At 38.0% G+C, this 24,870-nt stretch overlaps 1 protein-coding gene across 8 annotated transcripts in view; it reads right to left on the reverse strand.

The window, feature by feature from the left end:
- Positions 1-24,870, reverse strand: part of Lmo3 (LIM domain only 3) — a 65,509-nt gene that overhangs the window by 31,556 nt on the left and 9,083 nt on the right. For all 8 annotated transcript variants that reach the window (XM_029479023.1, XM_029479022.1, XM_029479021.1 and 5 more), the window contains one exon: positions 23,807-24,020. In XM_029479023.1, coding sequence (XP_029334883.1) covers positions 23,807-24,012 — 206 coding nt within the window. In that variant the 5' untranslated portion in view covers positions 24,013-24,020. The remainder of the gene's footprint in view (positions 1-23,806; positions 24,021-24,870) is intronic.

Genomic DNA, 24,870 nt, shown 5'->3' on the forward strand with positions numbered 1-24,870 from the left:
GGAAGACTTATGTCTGTCTCAGGCAGGCAGCTCAAAAGGCACATCACTATCCTCCCAAGATCCATCTCCTACATGTTCTTCCCAGATTCTAGGACCATTGAATCCTTCCAGAAAGCCTTCCTCCATAATCCTAGTTATTAAAACCACATTCCTCTAACCAAATGGCTAGTAGTTCTTAGTGTTGTTCTGGTCCAATAAAAAGTCACCTCATTGAATTTACTTAGATGCCCCTAAACATTTTAAGCAAACCAGCTTCCCCTTTCTCCAGTCGATATTAAGCTCCTTGTTCAATAAGATATAGGGATAGTACATATGATAACACAGCATTTCCATGTCTGCAAGATGCTTTCAATCTGGTGCTTCAATGATGGACAGGCAGGAGAATGATACATTTTCTTCTAGTGCTATCTAGAAAAGGATTTTTTCTTAAAGTATGGATTTCCTAGTTTTACTCACTTGCTCAATACCTCACACTGGTCCAGTTGGACCCACAGAATACTAATCAGACAGCCAGCAGTGGCTTCCTGGAGGAGTTCTACAACCCCGCCTCTGACTACATTTCTCTTCTAAACAAATCAGTAATTGTATTTGCCATAATTATGATGTCCAAATATTACACGTGATATGCTAAAAGCAAAAAGTGTCCTTTATGGATGTGAAAACAGGGTTTAAATAGGCACTCTATATTCTGACGACTATACACCTTACTTTCCCAACCTATTTTCCTTCATTTGAAGTTTACACTTTTTTCCAAACACTTCACTATCTAATATGTATGCTCTACGTATCAATTCTACCGACCACATATCCTCTCAGATGTTTTCCAGGCAACAGAAACCATGCTTTCTTTTTAATCCTTTTACTTCAGTTAAACTTTGGAAGTGTGGAGTAGCAACCTAAAGTAATGCTGAAAGTTCATTTGAGGGATCCTAACAATTTTACTTTCTAATTTCCAAATGTTGTAGAAATGCCACAAATTGGAAATTAAAAAAAAAAACAAACCAATACTTAGTTTCCTTTAGAATATAAAGACAACTGTCTCTGTGTTTGTCTTAAGGAAGGCAGGGAAGAGAACGATGAACCAGGTGAACGATACAGAAGAATTTGGAGTGGAGTGGGTGGTTGTATTTTCTATGGTGTAGACTCATGTTAGTCTGGTGCATACTTGGGTCTGCATTCAAGCTGTTAACACTTTAAAACATTCAACTAAGACCTACATTAGTTCTCTCTAAAAGGAAAAGGTGAAAAGATTTGTTGTTATATACTTTAAGTCTCATTAGAAATAAGAGCGATGGAGAGCCTGTTGGGCTGTAAAGAGCACTTGATGGTCTTCCAGGATACCAGCATTTGATCTCAGAACCCACAGGGTAGGTCATAACCTGCAATTCCAGTCGCAGGAGGATCTGAGGACTTCAACTCTATGGGCACTGTGTGCACATGGTTCACATACATACATGCGGGTAAAAACATCCACAAACAAAACAAAAAGTGAAAACAAATAATGGATGAATAAGTACATAAATAAATGAGGAAATGGTTGAATGAATGGATAAATGAATAAATAAACAAATGAATGGATGAACGGATGAATACATAAATACATAGAATCTGTACTTAAAAGAAACTAAAAGTCAATAAAAAGGAACGATCACTTTATTCTAACCAAATTGTTAAGGTCTCATATGCCCTTTCAACAGATTACTATCACATATTAGTGGCGTTTTACAACCTAAACATTCTTTGGAGCCCAAGTTTTTCTTTGAAAGGATTGACTGTATAGACCATACATTCATTTATGGATATTTCGGAAAGAGAACAAAATATTTTCTAGCAATAAATTCTATGTCTTCCTTCAGACATGCATTATTTAGGTATTTGGGGCAACTGTATGGCATGATTTATAGTTTTCTAAGACATTTAAGAAAACCAGTACAAAAATTGCCCAATATTCTTTATTTATTCAGAAAAGCATGAACTGAAAAAAAAATGATCCAATGCTTTATAGAAGGCTGTGTGGTGAGCCTTCCGGCAGAGTGGAAATCTAATGTCTGAAGCCACGATGAGATCAAGGGCCCTGACACTGTGACTTAACACCTGCTGGACAGTTCAGAGGTGGTACACCACTAGCATTAAGAGTTGACAAAAGCATACAAGAAAGTAGTCATTTTGCTTCTTAGTGTTAGCATATGGGTTAAGGATTTGGGATTTTTTAAAAGAAGAAAGAGAAACTCACTTTCTTCACATGGTTTTAGACTAACATCATCCATTAAGCAATACCCAAGTGATCAGACTCTAAGTGAAGAAATACCTCCCTGGAAACTTCTGGCTAAGGAGAAGCTCAGTGGGAAGAGGCCACGGCTGCCTCCTCCTCCTCCCTCCAATCCATGTTCCTTACAAGGCACTCAGTATGAAGTCAGCAAATTATTTTCTTGCTTTCCCAGCAGGAACTGTATTTCAGGGCAACTGAGAAATTTCACTGGCTGAGTGAAAAGGCAGACTTTACAGAAAAATATCAGTAATAAACGCAGGTGTGACAGAACGATAGGATAATTTTCTGAGTTACATAAAAATTGACCTGTATTTAAGCCACCCAAAAGTGAGTGTTCTGGGGCTGGGAGGATGGATGAGCAATTGTAACACTCACTGCTCTTGTAGAGGACCTGGATTCGGTTCCTAGCACCAACAAGGAGCAACTCACAAGTAACTAAAACTAAAACTGCAGGTGAGGTTTCTGATGCCCTCTTCTGGCCTTTGTTGGCACTTGTATGTATATGGTGCATATCCATCCATGCAGACACAGACACAGACACAGACACAGACACAGACACACAGACACACACACACACAGACACACACACAGACACACACAGACACACACACACAGACACACACACACACAGACACACACACACACACACATACGCACACACACACACCCCAGCCACACATATGCACACATGCAGACACACACACACACACACATGCACACATACAGGCACACACACATTCTTATCAAATAATTAAACTTTCAAAAAAGAGCTCAGTAGGGAGCTAGACATTGTTCTGCATGTAACAAGGCCCACTAGAGTGTCTGGTCACTAAAAGCAGGAGAAGCTTGCTCTCCTGTCCCTACGCAGCAGTGATAGAGCATATTTACACGCGTTTTCACACATGCAATGTGAGGAATGGAGCATTGATCGCGTATTCTTGGAAGGAAAATGTACTTTAAAGTTACTGATATTTTGTACAAATTCTATTTTCAAATGACTACTAGGGGTAAGGGAACAAAATCACTGACCTCACAAGGATAACTCTCTCTCTCAAAGACGGTAGACCGTTCTGTATGTCAAGCCCTATCATGTTTAATAAAAATGCCATCAAAATTGGAAATAGCCAAGATTGGAAGAGATGATAAACATAACAGTGCAATATGTAAATTACATATTACATGAGATGTAACGTAAAATATAAAATGAAATACAGTCTTGAGATCTTGATTTAGGAATTTGTGGGGGGCAATGAAGAAACCTAAATGTAGATCAGATAATAGATTAAGTAGCAATTTGTTACCATGTTGCATATAACAGACTGAAAAAAAAATCAGATAACAAACAGTAGCAAAAGATACAACTCAGTTGAATAAATATATACAGCTATGTATAAGAACAAATCTAAAAAGATTCAGGATGTTAGGAAATTAAACATCAGTAGGCTCTTGTAGGTTTTTTCTTTCTTTTTCTTTTTTTTTAACATTTCTGTTCATCTATGGCTTTAACTTTTTCATAATATATGTGTATTTCTTTTATAATAAAAACATTAAATTTGATAATAGAAAACACAACATTAATTAACCATCTACACTGATAATTATTAACATTTTGTTACTAGTTATAAATCTATTATTAAGAGAAATATACATTATTGGCCATGGTCAAAGCACATTGCAGATTACTTTGCTGTGCTCCCTTCGACTTTGTGAAATACAGTTGTAGCTATGGTACAGACCCATTGCATTTTGATCTATGTTCATGTTGTCTGACCAAAAGCTTTCCATGTTTCAAAGTTGTGTCATAAAACTATGTTAGTTATTGAAGGACTATGTGCAAGGATCAATCATCCATTATTACATGAGAGCTCTGTATGAGTTGAGTCTCACAGCTAAGGTACCCCCTCAGCTCCAATTGCACATACCAAAAGAGGTTCACAATTGTCAATGCTTAGCAGTACAAGAGAGTAATGTGTGCAGGTAGAGGTTGAAAAGGCACCAAAATATGAGGAGGAGCTGGTTGTAGTTGTATGTATATAATCCCAGGGATTGTGCGACTAAGTCAAAAGTGCAACAGAAAAGGGAGAAATAATGGCATTTCAATAAGACTAGGGCTCCCATGATGCCATCATTCTAAGTATTTTGTGAGGACAAGCTAGTGGCACTCCATCAAAATTGGGTAGGACTGTGGTATCTAATAGTAGAAAGCTTTTCCAAAGGAGAAGTTAGCAGTATTGGAAGATTAAAGAAAAAAAAAAGATTTTGAAGTGATTTCAAAGAAAATGCCCTTTGGTCCCAGGAATTAGCTATCAGGGAATGTAGCATCAGCAAATTAGGCTGAGGAAATGAGGATGACAGGAGTGGAATATTCTTTTAAAGAAAAGAACCCTGGGACTAGAAAGTTGGCTCAGTGGTCAAGAGCACTCATTGGTCTTGAAGAGGATCCAGGTTTGATTCCCAGCACCCTATGGCAGTTTACAATCATCCATTAATACACTTGTGTGGGTCCTGATTTCTGTGGGCACCGAATGTGCATGTGGTGAAGATGTAGACATGAAGAGAAATGACCATTTCCATAAAGCAATAAAATAAACGAACCTTTAAAAACAAGGATCCCAGATGATAAGGAATTTGATATTATCAGCACACATTTGAAAATGAAAAAGTAAACTTTGGGAATTGAAAGATTCTGTTTATATCCACACACTGAGTATTGAGATCTTAGAAAGGAAAAAAAAAAAGGAAAAGAAAAGGATACCTTCTAAAGTAAAGATCCACAGGGCAGGAGGAAAGGAAGCCAAGCACATGAAACTGGGTGGGTTCAAATGAAATTTATATTATTCATCATCTGGATGAATGTGACAGCAGTAGTTGTAGATGTTCAAAAAGGAGACAATATGAGAATGGTAGGAGGAGGAAGATACACACAAAATCCAAAAAAAATTAGCAAGTGTCAGTCTATATACTCTTGGATTGATTTTAGCAGTTCATAGACATAGAATCAGAGCAGACACAGAGGCTACCCACTTCCTAGACTGCTTGCTCTTCATTGGAAGACAGACAAGATAGAAGAAATGAGGTTGGAAGTCTGAGGCCAGCATAATCAACTGCTGGGTTTCCAAAGGGCCGGGAAGGCCAGGAGCCTGAAATATTTCATTAAAATGGAGAAAGAAAATATATAGCAGAACAGTTGAGTGTTGATGTAATGGATTTGCTCTAAGACAAGTAAATGGGATGTTAATGTAGTGTATGAAATATTTTGTGCCAGGAAAAGACACTGTATGTGATTGTGAGATGAAGCGCTGATATTCAGGAGACCAGAGAGATCCAATACACTAGGGCTTGGTTTCAGTTGTGTGGTCTATACTGATTAAACATCCCAAAACCATGACAGGAAAGAGCATACAACAGTAAGAAAGTGTAAAAAGAGAGGCATGTGAGCCTGGAGGAGTTTTGTTTCAGGAAGTCAGTTTTGAGTGAGTGAAGATGTCTTTACATGGGTTCCTCCTGGTTTCATGGAGTAAGCATCATGGTGTCTTGCCTCTGCTCACAGATGAAAGGAAAATCAACTCTTTAGAATTAGAGGAAAATTACAGTTGAAGCAATGGTTGAACCTCAATTAAGGTGATGTTTTGATCATTTAAAAGTGTCTTACTAAAGATTGTGAATGTGAGAAGGTTCCTGAAAAGGACATTGATGTTCAGATAAAATTTACTGGGAAGTGCACATGTCCAGTAGACCAACATATAGATAGAGGAAGGAAATAGAAACAAAACATAATTAGATCATGCTAGTTGGCATAGAGGTGATGGTATCTTTCCTTCCTTCCTTCCTTCCTTCCTTCCTTCCTTCCTTCCTTCCTTCCTTCCTTTCCTTCATTCTTTCGTTCTTTCTTTCCTTCCTCTCTCTCCTCTTCTCATTCTCTCTTTCTCTTCTTTCTCATCTTCCCTATTTTTCTCCTATTCTCTCTCCTCCTCCTTCTCCTTCTCTTCTCCCTCCTTCTTTTCTTACCCCTTTTCCCTCTCCTCTTTTTAATTAGGTCCTTCCGCCTATTTAAAGACAGATAGTATGAAGTAGAACAAACTGGCTTCAACTCAAGATCACCCACCTGAGCCTCCCAAGTGCAGTGTGGAGACACAATGTGACATAATATCAAACCTTGGACATGCCTTTTGTTGATTAAATTTTTGTCAACTTGACATAAGTTAGGGTCATCTGAGAACCTCAACTGAAAAAAGAATACTTTTATCAGATTACCCTATAAGCAATTCTGTTCAGCATATTCTTCATTAGTAATTGACATATGAGGGTCTAGCCAGCTATGGCAGTGCCAGCCTTGGGCACTTGGCCCTGGATTTTGTAAGCAAGCAAGCAGAGTGAGCCATAGAGAGCAAGCCATATGCAGCCCTCATTCCTGATCTCTGCTATTTGTTTTCTCCCACCAGGTTCCTGCCTGAGTTCCTGTGCTCACTTCCCTTCACAATGGATGTTGAACTATAAGCTGAAATAAGCCCCTTCCTCCCCAAGTTCCTTTTTGTCCCAGCAATGGAAAAGCATCCAGGAACACAAAGTGACTGGTGATTTTAGGATAGAGAGTTCTGCTGAGATGTGCATGGCTTGAAATGTTTGACATTTAGCCTAATGAGGTATCCTGAAGATATCTCTCTTAATTCCAGGGAAACTATACTACCTATCAGAAGTATGGGGAGAGGCCAGGTACCTTTTGGACCTTACAAGCAGAGATAGAACTTCCTGCTTCACTAAGCTCTGATGAGATGCTGAAGCAGAAGTAGACATGATAAGTATTGATGAGGGGGTGGTGATCCCCTTTCCAAACATTCAGGATGCTACAGGCATTTTCAAACACTGGCTAGTGGCTTTTTTAAAAGTATAGGTGGAATTGAAACTAGAATTAGAATTCTAGTCAAGAGGTTACCTATGAAGTATCAATGCATCATCGTCTTTATTATCTAAATTTTAAGAGATTTCCCTTATAGGTATAGAAAAAGAAACATAGCAACAATAGGCCCTCACTAACGCAGCCTGCTGGACCAGAGGCATGGCTGTCCCTCCAGGGAGGGATGTGAACCCTGACCTTCCATATATTTGGTGTTCCAGACTGTACTCTTACACCTAAAGGCATTTGCATGCAATCCCTGGCTCAGCCCTCTGTAAGTTAAATAATTCATTTTAATTTACATCAAAGAATCATTATAGAAAGCAAGCTACTGATTACTGCTTTAAGGGATCACTGTCACATGTATGTTTGCTTTTTAGGATGATAAATTGATCATGTGTATATAAACATTAAGGAGCTCAAAAGGTTGTATATGCTCTGGTCTTTATCCTAACACAGGGTAAATTCAAAGGCTACCAGTATGGTTTCCAAGTACCCTTTGCATTCACCTACACTTCATTTTATGTGTACAATTTGGGGAATTCTTTTTATCACATCCTTCCTGCCCTGACATTCATCTCACCCAGCCTTCTGCAATTCCACCATGCATCATGCCCTATGTTTTAACCTTTACTTCTTCCCCATTACCATATTTAAATGAGATCATTTGAATAATCTTAGAACTAAAACTCAAAGAATATAAATATCTTTATCTATATATCAAAATTCAGAATATATATAAAAATAACCAATATGTTTTATATGTTTTATATTTGTAATATACAGTATATATTAAATTATATTTATGTATTATGTATTAATATTTTCATTTATATTTGATATATTATATATTTTATATTTATATAATATATAAATATGTGATATTTATTTATATTCACAAATGACATATTATATATAAATATATATGGATTAAGAGCAAACAAAACTCCAAGGAACATAAAAACTCTCATTTCTGAATTGTTGATGGAAAGCGATTTGACCCAAGATTCCTGGAAGACAAAGAAAAGAAGGAAGTACAAACAAATTTATGATTCACAGTTCTTAATGCAGTGTCATTTAATCATTGGCAGGCCCAGGAACTTTTTTGAAACTCAGATCTGGTGGACTTGTCACCACTGAATTTTTTCAGATATTGTGTGATGCAGTGAACATTGTCCACTGCAAAGCGGTTGGGTAAAGAGGACCTGAATTTGGATCCCCAGTGCCAATGTAAAAACTGTGGGCTTGGTACAGCCTGAATTTCTAGCATTGGGAGTCAGGGACTGAGAATTCCTGGGGCTTGTTGACTACTTGCAGTTACTGAGCTGTAGGTTTGGCAGGGAAGAGGGAGAGACAAAGGAGTCAGGGAAGTGGGGAAGAGGGGGACACAGGAGGGGGAGAGGGAGAAGGGAGGAAGAGAGGGAGTAGGAGAGAGGGGAAGAGGGTGAGAAGAAGAGGGGAGAAAGGGGCAAGTGAGAAGGGAAGAAGGGGAAAGAGAAGGGGGAGAGGGAGGAGGAGGAAGAGAGGGAAGAGGGAGATGAGGTGGGAGTTAGGGAGGGAAGGAGGGAGAGAGAGAGAGAGAGAGAGAGAGAGAGAGAGAGAGAGAGAGAGAGAGAGAGAGATCCTGCCTCAAAAAATAAAGCAAGCAAAGCAAGAGTGATGGAAGAAGACATCCAACACAGTTCTTGGCACGCACATGCTTACGCATGGATACATACCCTTGTACACACATGTGCATGTGCACACAGACAGAGTACACATAACTCTTTATAGCACAGATAAACCCTCCTTGTGTGGTATTGCAAGAGGAAGGCTCACTAAATTTGGAGGCATATCTGCAAAGATACTGCATATCTCTAGATGTCCAAGATTAACAGGAGCAACCACCTCATAAGCGTTATTAAAGGGTGCATCAAGAAGACTGGAAACAACGTAGAGAATCCAGGATACATTTCTTGATTCCACTGCCCTCCCACCCCCACCAAACACAGACACACATATACAGTAGTGGATAGTGTTTCTTTCTGCTTCTCAGGTACCTGAGCTTCTCCACTCGTGGCTCTGGCAATCAAGTACTTCTATAACATTTTTTTTCCCACAAAGAACACATAATCCATACACAATTGGTTTCAAGTACACTTCAAATATTACTGGGTGACAGATTTCTTTGTAAAATGGTAAAATAGATAATACATCTTATCTAAACTCAAGGTCTCCTCTAAGAGTAGACCTGGGTGGTAGCTGAAGAACACGTGTGCTCCCATCATCCAATAGCGGCACTAGAACTGTCTCCTCTAGAACACTCTGTCCTCCTCCAAACAGCCAACATCCTTCTTGTGTCCCATCTCTGGTGACTCCCTTCTCTAGAGTCTTCTTTTCTACCCAGTGTATTCAGATCTCCTAGTCCCATGGGGCTACATGAACAGTAGCTTATGCCTTAAACGGTAGTAACTGTGGGTACAGCCAGGCTGTCAATCTCAAAGGTATTTATAACCTACACACACAAATGCAATGTGCAAAGTGATTCCGCTTAACCAGTTCTGACTACCCACTTTGAGAAAATCACAGGGTGTGCCTAGGATCCACTGCTAACAATTTGTTACGCAAGACAGTGTTACAGCTTTCTAAGTGGTAAGTAACTGTTTAAAAATTCCCAAGCATTCTGAAAATGTTTCACTTAAACATCCCTGCAATAAAATCTTATTGAACTGTTGCCTTCATTAATTTTCTACAGACTAGAGAGCAAGGAACTCAAGTTCTATTTTTTCCTTTCAACTTTGCCTACTACTAACAAATAAACTGTGGCTTTTTAAGAAATAAACCCCTGGCCTTCAGTTTTGACCCCTTAATAGTAGCCTACATGGTTGACTACCCTTGGTGTTAGATTTTCTTAAATTGTATTTCTGTCAGTGTTTCATTTTTTTTTTTAAGCAATGGGCCCTATAATAGCAAGCACTGTTCTGTCAGGAGTGCATTTTCACAGCAGGACACAAGTGTTTTTCACTACAGGAGACAAACGATGATATGTATTACATGCAACAAACATTGCTTTGGTGCGCAAGGTTCTTTTAGCATGCATCTGTCTCAAATCTCACTTTGTCCTAAAGGGGGTTTCGCAGGGGAGGGAGAGGAACCCTGCCTTATAGTAGTAGCATTGCCACTGGCTATGGCACAGCAACAGATTCACCACAGCACGCATGAACGTTATAGTATTAAATAAGACCTGCTAACTCACACGCACAAAGCCTCCCACGTTGAAACAGCTACACAAGCTTTTAGTTTCCAAGCATCCATGCCTGCCCCATATCACAAAACATCACTACTAAGCAACTATGACCCAAGCATTAAGAGCTACTAATGTAGAGTTGTCTCAGAACGGGGAGAAGGGGGTATTACAAAATTCCCAGAGATCTCTTAAAAATACTAGCATTTCAAATTCAATCTTTCTCTTATTTCAATACCACTATCATAATTTTTTAAAAAAAATTATGCAATGGAGAATTTATAATTCATCAATTTATAAGATTTTTATCTTGATTGTTTTAATCATGTGTGCATGCCTGTATACAGACAGGTGCTCCTAAGCGCAGTGGAGGCCAGAAGAGAAGAGGACAGTAGGTCCCCCTGCGTTAGAGTTACAGGCAGTTGTGAGATAAAATATGATGCTGGGAACTGAACTCTGGTCCAAAGCAAGAGCAGCAAGCATTCTAAACCACCTAGATACCTCTCCAATCTTCCAAGATGAACATCAATTATTGTATTATGCACACTTTTTTTTTCAAGAACACAATCCAAATGTTTAGATAACATTGTAAAAAGTAAACACTCAATGCAAACATACTGATACCCTCCTTACATTGCTGTCATTCAAGAAAATGACATTATTAGGGAAACCTAAAACAACTTAGGGGACATTACATAGAGTACTTTACAAGCTTGTGGGTTTTCACGCGCTAAAACAGGGTCAGTGAGGGCAAATAAGATATCCATGAAAGCTGTCACTACAGTTACAGAGGAAATCCAATTTTCACTAATTCCCCTAAAGAGTCAAATTGGCCCTAATAATAATCTCCACTGTTAGGATTTCTTTTTTAATGTGGCCTCAAGTGCACATGATATTTAGCTATTTCTTCATCCATCTTCTTTGTAAATGAAAAGCCGGCAAAAGATCTTATTACAGTCGCAGCTTTTCATAGTCGTGATTATTAATCACTCTTAAACCTCATCCTAATCTGTTTCTTTAATGTTCTTTTTATGTTTAATTTTCCCACTACCTTATCTTCATAACTCAGTGAAATTCTTCCCTCATAGCAACAGAAGCTGCCAGTGACCTGTCAGTTAGCATGGTTAGCTCCTTCCTAGGGCCAGCCCCCAGTACCTCCATGGAAGAACAGACCACCACTGCTTGCCAGTACACAGAGACCCAGGGGCTTCAATAGCTCACAATGGAGCATACAGCTAGGATGGAACGGAATGGTGCAAACTTAAAATCTAAACTGTTCACCATTCTGCTTCTCAACATACCTCGAAAACCTAGAGATTAGATTTAACCTTGCCTAGTGGGCCAGCTGCTTGGCGAATTGGCAAGAATGTGTGTGACTTGTTATTTTTTTTTTAATAATAAATTGATAACTGCAGAAGATAAATACCACATGAATTGGTCATAACGGGGACATCTGACTATTCTGCCCTTCATGATGGAGGTGATGGGGATATCTAAGGAAGGAGAATAACAGGTAATTTGTAGCAAAATGGTTAGAATGATGAGATATTAAGCCTGGGGTGGTGGCTCACACCCAGTATGCCAGAATTCAGGAACTGGAGAGGCTGAGGCAGGAGGAGAGCTGTACATGGGAAGGTATCTGCTATACAGTAAGTTGTAGGCTAGGCGGGGGTCTAGAGTGGGGCTCTTTCTCAGAAAAGAATCCAACAGTGGCTGTATTAATAGAGCTCTTGTCTGGCAGCACAAAGCCTTGGGTTTGATCTAGTATTCTGCTAACTAGGAATGATGACCTTGTGACACAGTACTAGGGAGGTGTAGGCAAGAGGATCAGAAGTTCAAGTTCACCCTCAGTTACAAAGTAACTTTGAGAGCAACCTGGAATACCGGAGACCCTGGCTCAATAAACAAACAGCAAACAAGAAGAAATAATAATAATAAAAAAGATAAGATTAAAAACCCCACAACCTCCGTTAGTGATGCAAAACAAAGTCTGATTATTACCTTGTAGATAAATTTCTAAATTAGATTTTTTTAAAAAAATGAATTAATTTAAATTTTCTCTAGAGTTAACTGTTGCAGGTCTGTGCCAATAGTCACTCCTGATCAAAATCACAGGACTTTAAACATGTTCGGCCAAATGGACAACCAATCTTCTCAAAGCCAGTCTTTGTTTAAAAATGATGCCTGACAAGTTTATGTAAGCAGTTAACACACTGTGGGGTCAGGGTAAAGCAACCATTGCTTAAAGCCAAAGTAAAGTGTGTAAAGTCTGTCTACTTCAGCAGAGAGCAGCGGCATGTGCTCTGAATGCCAATTCAACCTGAACAAGGTGACAATGACAAAAGGGGAGCTAGCTACTGGGGCATCTGGAAGCTGCACAGAAAAAGTCCCTAGGACTCAGAATGACAACAACAGTGAATTCTTACACAGCCCTTTGACCAACACTAATATTGTGAATGGTATGTGTGTGTGTGGTGTATATATAGTATATATTATAGTATAGTATAGTATAGTATAGTATAGTATAGTATAGTATAGTATATACTCATTTTTGTGTGGATGTGAAACATAGGCACCACTGTTTCAACCCTGCCCAGTATCTCCCTGTGAGATTCATGACACATTAGCCCAGATTCTCAGCAAGTGTTTGTGGTGATAAAACCCAAGACCATCGTTTACATGGGTACAAACACTTTGAATTGGGTACAATTTACATTTTTCCTTTCAGTTTCAGAAAATAATCATGGTATACCTACATACTTAGAAAGTAGGAATGAGTCGTAGAGAGAGTGCTCCGTGGTTAAGAGGCCCTGGCTGCTCTTCCAGAGAACCCGGTTCTCTCCCTAGCACCCACATCACAGCTCACAATCTTCCACAGCTCCAGTTTCTGGGAGATCCAACAATCTCTCTCTCTGGCCTCAACAGGCATCAGGGACACATGTGCAAAATGCTTATGCACAATAATAATTGTATTAGTATTTCAGTTTTAAAAAAAATAATGCTTTTCTCTTCCCGGTTTGAACCTAGCTCAGGTGAACTAGGTTTAGGTTTGGGTTGAGAAACAAATCTCACTGTGGAAAACTCTGGTCCCACGCTCGTTTCCAGCAATGGTGCATCTTTCCTAAAAGCTGGTTCAATGCTCTATATGCTGATTAGAGCAGATATATCAGGATAACTTTATTTTCTCTAAAATCAATTTAATTCTCTAAGTCTAGAATTAACTTTTAAATTTTATTCAAATCTCTCTCTCTCTTTCTCTCTCTCTCTCTCTCTCTCTCTGTGTGTGTGTGTGTGCCTGTGTATGTGTGTGTCTGTGTGTGTGTGTGTTCAAGTGTACCTAAGACCTTGTACATACAAGGTAATTGCATCACCACTAAGCAACATCTCAAGCCCAGAGTTATCTTTTGGAAACAGAGAAAACCATGTCAAACTCAGTATGACTGACTCCAAAAGTTGAAAACTGACAGCCATTGAAAAACTTCCATCTCTGTAATTTGTATTGCCTGAGTATTCAAAAAGATGTCTTGTGATTTGCCAAGAGCTCATCTGCTGACCAGGGGTCATCCTGAGAAAGCACTGTGGTGTGCGGCCCCACCACAGTGCAGCAGCATCTCCTTGGTCTTGGCATTGGAATATTTAAAGTTCAAATTGACTTCCAACAATATCAATATATGTGTACAAGTGTTGACTTAAAATAAACACATGTATATAATAACCCGTGGATTACTAGCAGATGGTCATATTACCACATCGTTTTCTTTGGGGGATCATATTTCATAGTTACTACTTAGCTATGAAGATTCGTTGGTATGTCCAAAAAAAAGAAAGGATACCTAAAGAAACATGACCAGTAAGAGAGTGACAAAACTTCCCATGTGATTCAGTACAGGAACTCTGTACTCCCAAATGCTATCGACAAGCACTGCTCAGAGCGCACAGCTTCCCTAGAGGAGACTGACAAACACTCGTAGAGGAGACTCAGAACTGTACAAGTGAGTCCCACTGTATGCATGACAGGAGCAGCAGGGACCCTCACACTGACTGCCTTTTACCTATAGATCTCTTGGTCTTGCTATCCCCACAGCAGCATCTTTTGTGCTCCTCAAACTCATCTAAAGCATTCTTATTCCAAAGTCTTTATAAACCTAACTCTTTTTTTCTGTGCTCGGAATGCATTATGTGCCCCCTTTAAATAGCTCTGTCATCTCCTGCTGTAACCATAACTGAAGAAGACACTGTCTCCATGAGGCCATTTCTACGTGTAACTTAAGAAATGGTTTTTCAGTTCTTCAACTCTTCTCTTCCTCTCCATCTTCCTCTCTATCTCTCTCCACACATGCATGTGTGCACATGTACGAATGCACACACACACACACACACACACACACACACCTATTCTGTGCTCCGTGTTCTGCCTCTTTCCTTCCATACTTACTAATGCCTATATAACTGATTCCCATTTTGATGATCATTTACTCAATTTTATTAGAATAAAACTTCTTACAAGGGCAAGAACAATTTTTGTGTTTTATTTAGGATTGATTCTCAAGACCTTGTTGCCCTAGAATAATGATATTTATTGCATGAGAAAATGAGGACAAGAATGCAAAATGTTTTGCAAGATGTCCATGGTACCTGCCCTTGATAGTCTCCCAATACTGGTCAGTGGTACCCACCACTGATAGCCTGCCTACATCTGTACAAAGCAATGCACTTGGTTCAAACACAGGTCCATCCTTGCTTTCCTCAAAATGAAAAATCACAGCAATGAAGCTCAGCTTCTCAATCTTTTCAAGAGATTTCTAGCTTATAAAGCTATTTTTAAGAAGTCTATATTTGTTCTTAAAACCTTCCTTCTAAAGCCTGTCTTTTCTACATTTGTTTTTCATGCTAGGAACTAAACTCAGGGCCCTGAGTATACTATACTCTGACTACCAAACTATATCTTCTCTCTCTGTCTCTGTCTCTGTCTCTGTCTCTGTCTCTGTCTGTCTCTCTCTCTCTCTCTCTCTCTGTCTTCTAATTTCATCCAGGCATACACATTTTAGGTTTCTATATTGGTTTTGAAGGTCATAAATGGAGTAAGAAATTTATATATATATTTACTTAGCTATTTAGCAAGAATGTTACCAATCTTTAGCAGTTGTAGAAAAATTTAAGTGCTAAGTTCTTCACAACTTCTCAGCTGCATATCTTTTGACTCGCATAGTAAAATATCAATAATGACATTTTAGTGTTGATGTGTCATATAAAATCAAGTAAGAATAACACATTTTCCATATATTATTTATAGTGATAAAATATTGATACTAAATTATTAGTTTGTATTTTCTCAAACTATGAATAAATACATGTGTAACCCTAAGTTTTAATAGACTCAATAGATAATTGAACTTATCACTTTGACAATTTGAGTACACCTGCCGTGGATGGCTATCCATACTCTTATTTAGTGTTAGAAGGTATAGTAACTCTCTTTCTACTTTCTTTGTCTGTTCGCACCCACCCAAGTAAAGGGAGAGAAAAGGCCCATTCCTCTAACCCAGCCTTTATATGGCACAATTAGTAAGAATATGCTTTTAGTGAGCAATTTATCGATGCAAAGTAAGTACTGTACTTGGGAATCATAAAGAATTCTAAAGTGCTATAATCTCGTTTTTTTCATGGTATGTCAGCATTTTGTCAGTGGCTGTTATTGTAGCTGAGTCTGAGCTCCTGCTGTTGATCCTCCTACCCAAAACCACCAAGTGCTGGAATTATAGTATGGGCTTCCTTGCCACAGGTAGAAACTTTCTAAAATAAAAGAAATTATGAACTGATTTGAAAACAGATGATTACATACCCATACTGGTACTGTGATCATTGCAGACTGGTATTAAAAAAACATGGCGTTATTCTGGAAGTTATAGAAGCTGTGGATAGCCCAGCGTGCCTGGACTTAGCTTCTACCTTTCTGTTGCCTTCTCAGAGTCTGTATCACTAATGAGGGAGGGGTCAGTTTTTCCTCTGTGGTAGTTAGACTCATATTAAATGTTAACATTAACATGTTTTATGAAGTTCCATGCCCCTTGCTTGTTCCCCTTGTATTTGATATTTATGTTTGCTAAAACCGATCTTCTCTTTTATTAATAGGATAGGATCAATGTGGCCACCACTGTATTGCACCAGTAATAACAATTTCACTTAAATATGGCTTTAGTGCGCTCCTCTGCAAATAATCCTTCAATTCCTAAGAGTCTTTTATTTTCCCAGTAGCCCAGTTGGAGAGTTTTTAATATTAAATTGAATCATAACAACACATGCTGATTAGAGTCTAACTTAATACACAAAGCTTAATGTTAATTTTACAACTTCAAACCAAGGATCCTACTAGTCCAGGATGGTTATTTATCTCAAGTGGGATTTTATTTGAAACTTGTAAAGCCGACAGCTCCATATATTTCACATCATAAAAAAACTAACCGCATAAAAGAATTCAGAAAGATTTAGAACTATGGAACATTGGTGATGAATGTAGGACAGAAACCAAAAATGCCTAAGCGTATGTACATGCTGTTGATGTGGTGTGTCTGTGTGTATAGTAGGTATGTCTGACTAACATGATGAAAAGGATAGGCTCAAATCATAATTCCTTTAAAGCAAAGTTATCCATTGGCATCAATAATAAGACATGAAGTAATGGAAGAGTAAGTTGTTTAAACTAACAAAAAAAAATCTGCATACATGTTACATGTTTCACAGTGTAAACTTTTCTCAAAATGAATTTTGCATAAATACCTTGACAGAGGGAATACATGTTTAGTTTTCAGATAAACTGTTTCCGTTGTACAACTCTAACCAAAGAAGACAGGCTCAAGCTCCAGAACAGCCGGTAAAAAATGGAGCCAGAAGGGTAAACACCAAAGGCATCAAATGGGAATAAATCCAGTATTATGAAATTTGTCTTTCACCGGAGACTAGCAAAGATGTAACATGTAACAACACATCAGTGCTGCGGCTTACAACAGGAGGAAATTAGCTGACATCAAGTGTCGGCACTTCACTGGTTTCAAAGCTCAAAACACCATGAAACTGAAGAGTCAAGAAGAGAGGTGAGTGACTTCTAACGGAAGCACAGATAACACACGGACCAAAAAACCATCTGAGCAAGAGAGTAAGACGTTGCTGTTTTATTTCTACTTTCGTTCTTAAGATCTCACCAGATGTTTGTGACCCCCACCCCACCCCACACACACTTTAACATTACTTGATAAACATGAAACATGTCGCTCACTGGGTGGGGTTGGGGGCTGAGATGAAACTTCTGTCTGTGATGGAATGATGGAACTGGGGATTTTTTATTTTTTTAAACAAAATACCCAAAAGAGGATTTAGAAGGGTTACAGAGTAATGATGGAAAATACCATGATCGTTTAGGTGGCTAAAATTCTTATTTTTAGGATCTGTAATTTTTATGTGAGGCAGAAAACTGAACCACATAATACATTTTTATAATGTAAATATTCATCAAGACCATTTACAAAATTACTACTTTCAGCATATTTTCAAAAGGAAATTCCTTAATAAATTATGTTTATGCAGTCCAAACACAGCATTAAGATGTATTATTAGTCACTTAATGGAAGCTAATGGTGAGCTTATAAATGAAGTGCTGGCTTACTTTGGTATTTTCTAAGAGCAACCAAAAATAGAATTCTTTCCCAGAATTCTACATATTTATAAAGTGCAAAATAAGCGATTCCAGCAATTTTTAAATGTAGTTCTTCTAGATGCCTTTAATCCTAAATATACTTGTAGAAACAAATTGTTTTTTACTCTTTGCTAAGTCAGGTATGTCTAATTTATCCAACTTCCGTATTAAAACAACCCTCATAGAAGTTCGATGCATTATAAAACGATGAAAGAGACACAAACAAGTACGTAAATAATGTGGAGTATTGTAATATTTTCAGAGAATTGCTATTTTTCATGAAAATAGTTGAAGTATATAAAACAAGTCAAGAGAAAAATCCAGAAAACAAATAGTATTAATTGTATGAATTATGTAAATATTCATTCATTACAGATGTGTAACTGTGGAGTTAAAAATAGAAAGAGGTTATAGATGAATTTACAAAGGAAAAAAATTCTACATCTAGATTAAATATTTTTAATAGACATAGTTTCTGTGTACGTGTTCCTCAGGAAGTCTGCTATGAACCACCAATCATTTTCCCAGGCAAGGGACATCTCTCTAAAATGATGCATTAAATGACATGATCATCCCTTCATTAAATTGCTCTATGTACATTACATAGACTAAACTAGAATCCAATAATACTTTCCTATGACAAAAGCAAAATGGAAAAAAAAATCACAACTCTATAGATCTGCAAATAATGTAGAATAATTTGTGAGAGTCATACCCGTATTTTTCAACAGACCACAGATGGAAGTACGTTTATGCATCAAAATATTTCATTATCCTAAGATCAAATAAGGCACTCCTAATTTATAAAAATAAAAACTGAAGCAAAAATGCCTCAAGGCTCAAAGGAAGCCTGTAGGAAAAGTGTGCATATGAGATATCTCAATCTAGGTAGAAGCTTATTTGATTTTTAAATTCAGACGATAAAAAGTTATTTAAAAAAATAATAATGTGCTGCTTTCCGGGCAAATGTTTCCGTCTGTTTCCTGTCTAGAAGACAAAAGTGAGGGGAAAGAGAATGAACATTTTATTTCACATCAAGACAGACACTAAGCCTCATTTTGCCCAAATGACACAGGATTATTGATACATCCCTATTTACATTTAGGACAATAATCACACACCAATATAAATTTCATCTTACGTAAAAACTTAGAAGCACCGGGTTTGATCAGTGAGAAGAAAAGTTATGGCTAGATTGACGCTCTGTGCAACATTTTATTTTAATTTTCTCTTTAAGAGTTAACATTATTCTATTAAAGTATATAAAATTTTCCGTCAGCAGAGCAAGCTTCAATCATTTTAGTTAATTGGCAACTTTGGGAGAACATGAAGCATTTCTCTTTCCCAGTAGTTTCATTTTAAACAAATCATACTCGCATATAAAAATAGCAAATTGCATTAAATTTTATATAAGACATTTTACGGCTTCTCATATGGAAACAGCTATAAGCTGCTTTAATGGCATACACCAGAGCAAACAGCTTTGAATCAGCTCTCTGGCAAGGCACCATTCAAAGAGATTCGGGATATAGGCAGTGTTGGCTTAGTGCTTAGAATATACCATCCAAATCTAAGTCTGCAGGCTTACACACACACACACACACACACGCACACACACATGCACACACACACACACACACACACACAGACACACACACACACACACACACACACGAGGATAGAGTGCTAAGATCTGAATTTTTTTCCCTCTAAATCAAAAAGTAAGGAATTGGGACATTTCTACACTTCTAAGTATTTACTGTTTATATAAAATCTTAATTCTAAATCTTTGGTTATCCAACACCTATTCACGTTCAACAAGATGAAGAAGTGACATTACTGACCAGAGTCTCTTAGACATGACTGCTAAACGTTGCTGTTTTTATTCAACAAATGACTATTCTTAGATATTGTCATTTTTAAACTCTAAAGTCTAAAGACGCTTTTCGTCTATTGTGTCATAGAGTTGCCTTTAAAAATCTTTTAAAGAATACATCGATCTGCTGGCCTCGTTTTTAACAATTACATATCTTAGTTTTGACACACAGCTACCTGACTGCGGATGGACCACACACCTTTGGTCTGAAAGGAGAGAGAGTTTTTGGGGGCCAATCATGTTTTCCCTTTCTTTGTGAAACAAGTTCCAGAGGAGGAGGAGGGGTCCTGCAAGGAGGTAAATTTGTGTCTCCTTGGATATGTACATCTTATGTCCACAGCAGAACAGCACATCAAAAGACAAGCCAACATGACAGGCCAGTTTCAGGAAGTGAGCAGTCCCTTCCACTCTAGGAACCAAGGCTGCAGCAACTGTAACTGTTTTGTTTTTCTTTAAATGGGGCTGATTGTGTCACAAAGGTTAAAAAAAAATGCCTTGGAAAAGACATGTATCGCAATAATGAACACAGTCAGAAAGTATCCTGCTATCTAAATTCATAAGTTAATATCTCCAGTCCACTCTTCAAAGGACTTGCATGGCTTCACTTGGTAACACTACCCTAGCCACATAGAATAAGAACCAAGCCTTCTAAAACTCACAGTTTAGAATTAACTGTTTTTTATGCTTGTTCATTTGTTTGTTTGTTTGTTTTTAATTCTATAAGGGGAAATGTTAATTAGGCTGTTAAGTTCAATTGAACTTAAATATTTCCTTCTTTTCCAGCTATGAACAATTATCTACTGCAGCATAATACCCTAAGCAACAATTTATATGCCTGGTTCATATTTAAACCCCTTAGCATTTTCTTTCTTAGGTACCTAGTGACTCAGACAGACATCTAAATCTGTATCTTACTTGTGGCTTGTTTGGTACTGCAAGAAAAATCATATCATACTCAAAGTCCCCAAAAGCAACTCTTTTGAAACAGGATTTAAGTGGTTAAATATTACCTGTGAAAAATACAAAAAACAAAACAAAACAAAACAAAAAAAAACAACAACAACAACAAAAAAAAACCAAGCTGAACACTGAGGGAAATGGTTTAGAGGCTCAGCAATTAGACACAGAAAAGTATTGTTCATTAATCACATTATAAACATTCTTACAATAAAATAAACTATCTTAATAGCTCCAGAGTCTTAATTCTGAAACTTTAATTATGCACTGACTGTTTTATGAATATTCCTACAAATGAGTTTGAAAGCAATGGCCAGGGTCCAAAACATCATTACTTAAGGACGTTCTTTCTTTATTCTTAATTTTCACTGTTGTTTCAAATTCTACCTTCTACAGACTGGCATCTAGTCTGCATTTGTAGATGGTTGTATCCAATCAAAGGCTTTGATCAATGAATAAATTTGGGAATAGGTGCTAACTTAAAATACAGGTTTCAGACTGTTTTAATTTCTTAGAGACCCATCTCTATAATATCATTGAGACCTAAGCTTTTCACACAAGACAGATCACATCTGTGGCAAATTCTATAACTCATAACACAGCATTTATGCAGACTCCACTTCTCCATTCCCCTTTGACACTTTTGAGGTATTGATGAAATTACCCACATCACATTATACACAGCAAACCTTCAGCTTAAATAAGGAATACCCTTGCTGTTAACAACTTAGTCTGAAATGTTAACAACCCTTGGGCTGTTAACATAACAACTGGCCATTAATGTGGTAATGACTAATCTCAGAGGAAATTGTTCTTTGAGAAATGAACATAGTGGTGATCAGACCATATTTGAAGGAGTAAGATATATTTATAAATAAGTTAACTGAACTTAAAGCCCAGCAGAAATTAAAAGTTTTATCTCAAAAAGTAACACGCATTTTGTTATTTAAGGAAAGATGACAACTTCAGAAATGGAAACTGTTTCGATAAATTCCCTTGGATGAAGCATTTACTTGAGACAGTCAGACATTAGGTTAACACCCTATTCTATTTGCTATCACAAGGAAGAATAAAATAAAACAAATCCAAGGTTACTTTCTCTGTCAACCACACATTGAAAACTCAAAACTATTTTACCCACACACACACACACACACACACAAAAAAAAAAAAAAACAGATAAACTCAACATTTCTGTTTCAGAAGTATCTGAAGTATCAAGTCACATTCTTTTTACAGTCTCCTTAATGTTTATTTATTTATTTTACTTATTAAAATACCTACTCCAGCCCAACCTGTATAAACTCCTTGTTTGCAATCGCAAACCTAAATCCACTTGAAATACTAAAATTGTGCATAATATAAGTCAAAAGGAGTCAAAAAGCTGTGGGTATTGCTTAGCACAGACAAAGCGAACCTGGGAAGCAACACGTCGGATCATGAAAAGCAAACACAAACGCTTTATCTGGGACTGAGGCACTCATTCACAATGAGCACAGGAGACATTTTTATTTCAAAGAAGGAAAGTTCAAAGACTGCTGAGTTCTGAAAGAATTCGTGTTGTAAGTTAACTCTGATTAGTTTGCCACCATAATGAGGGAAGCCCTGGCTCTTGAGAGTCACCTTCCATTGTTGGCACCTTGCGTGCTTCTGAGCTCTGGGAAGTAGTAACAAGTGCTTATAATCAGCCAGGAGGCTGTAGGCACAAGCCAGAGCCATACTTCCAGGGGAGAGCACAATGTGATAAACCATACTGGCTTTGCCCTTATACAACCACCATTAATCAAAAGACATATATGTATTAGGATAAAAGTCTGACTTTAAGTAGCTGAATTACAGACTAAGAAAAGGAGGGATCAAATTCCCTGAGAGCCACCTCCCAGAATGGCCAAGATGGTTGGTTAGAGTTGTTACCAAGTGATAAATTTTGTGCCATAAGGAAAACGATTCAAAATAAATAGCTTAATGTCAGGCTAGAAAAAAATGATTAATTGTATCAAATATGAAAGCCCAAATGATGCCATACATCATTTCTCTAATTTGATAGATCCCACTTTATTAAGATAAGTCATTTGCAGCTAAGTCAAGTCACAAAGTCCCCTGAAAAGAAAATACTTTCTCTTCAGGAGCATTTCTGGGTTGGCAAAAAGCAGGGAGGCTTTGGACCAACAGCAGACTGGCACAGCCATGGTTGCCCACACTGTCCTGGAACTCTTCTGCTGCTTGCACTTTGGAGGGCGGCAATGGTTCCCGCTAACTTTGAGGTAGTTACTTTTCATTCTTCATAAAATAACAAGCAAGTCAGAGGCTGCTCAATAATGACTTGAATATCACTAAGTGGAGAGACAGTCACTCTGTGTGAGGGGTCTAAGACACTGCAGTAAATATACTAATAAACACAAATTAAGTCTTTAGAACTGACTTTCTATAGTGTATGCAAGACAGGAAAATGAGCTGAATAACCAGTCCCCTCAGTTCAACTAAAGTTGAACTTATTTAAAAGTACACAGCTAAAATGATTAGGTAATTATGAAACAGACTCATTTCTCTGCCGGACTTAACCAGTTTCACCTCTTGCGCTCTAAAGAAACAACCTGGATGCTGTTCTTGTCAGAACATCCCTGGCATTAGCTGCCATTTTCAATGTTAAGTAACGAGTTCTTCAGAATACTTAGCTGGACAAGCCAAATTAAAACACTTTAGATGTTTTTTTGTTGGCTATCCCTTAAGCAAAACTTTGCTTGATAAAGGCCAGCATTGTGAAGGCTGGCAGTGTTAACATCTTTCAAGAACACCACTCGGCAGTTACAGAAAGCAAACAAACAAGCCAGAAACATAATTATAAATGTACTGTAAAAGGCAACCAGCCAACACTGCATGCAAGGGCCAATTCCTACCTCAGATAGTCTCTGCGACAAAGGATAAGGTTAGCTTTCGTGTACAGGGTGGAGCCCACCTCTCCCAAACGGCAGTCGCAGCAGGCACACTTCAGGCAGTCCTCATGCCAGTATTTGTCCAGTGCCTTTAGGAGATACCGGTCCTTGATTTTTCGGTTGCAGCCAGCACAACCTTTTGGCTTGGTGTCTGGCTGAACTGAGAGCATTTGTATGCCTGGGGAAAAGAAACAAGAGAAGAGAGCTGAGATTCCAAGACAGAAGGACAGACAAACAAGTGAAATGGTACAAGGCTGCCTTTGCACTGGTCCTTCCTTCCTTCCTTCCTTCCTTCCTTCCTTCCTTCCTTCCTTCCTTCCTTCCTTCCTTCCTTCCTCCCTTCTTCCTTCCTTCCTCCCTTCCTTCCTCCTTCCTTCCTCCTTCCTTCCTTCCTTCCTTCCTTCTTCCTTTTTTGAGGGATGTACTATAATCAAGCTATGTTTGAATTTTATAAAAGCCATATGAAAACCATGATGAGCTTATATACAGGAAGCAGCCACAGTGGTAAACTGATGTTGTACATTGGACCTTGACACTGGACAGGGGAAGTTAGAAAGCCTTCAATCATTTCCATGCAGTCAGTCCTGTTCTCCACACAGAATGGTTCCCCTGGGAAGAGCACCTGAACAAGTGGACGCCACCCTGAGAAGCAAGAGACTGAAACTAACTCATAGTTGGCTGATGGGGATCAAAACCGAGCTTTGCCTAACTGAATAAACAATTCACTTAACATGTATTTGAAGGAAGGAGCATGTATCTATAGGAGAAATTCAGACCCTTTCTTGGAGGTACAGAAGTTTATAGATAAGTGCACAGTACATCTTGTCCAAAGTCTATAAATCCTACAGTGTTTACTTACATCCAAATACTTGCTTCTGTGTCCTTAATATTCCAAAGTATTCATTGTGCTAAAATAGCAAAGTATATCTATTTTCATACATATTAGTCACTGCTTATATTGAAGACTCATCACTTGGTTATATAATATATGCTCTAATATAAAACAAGCATGGGATCATGTGATTTAT

The sequence above is a fragment of the Mus caroli genome, chromosome 6, assembly GCF_900094665.2.
Source record: "Mus caroli chromosome 6, CAROLI_EIJ_v1.1, whole genome shotgun sequence".
In the NCBI taxonomy this organism is placed as follows: domain Eukaryota; kingdom Metazoa; phylum Chordata; class Mammalia; order Rodentia; family Muridae; genus Mus; species Mus caroli.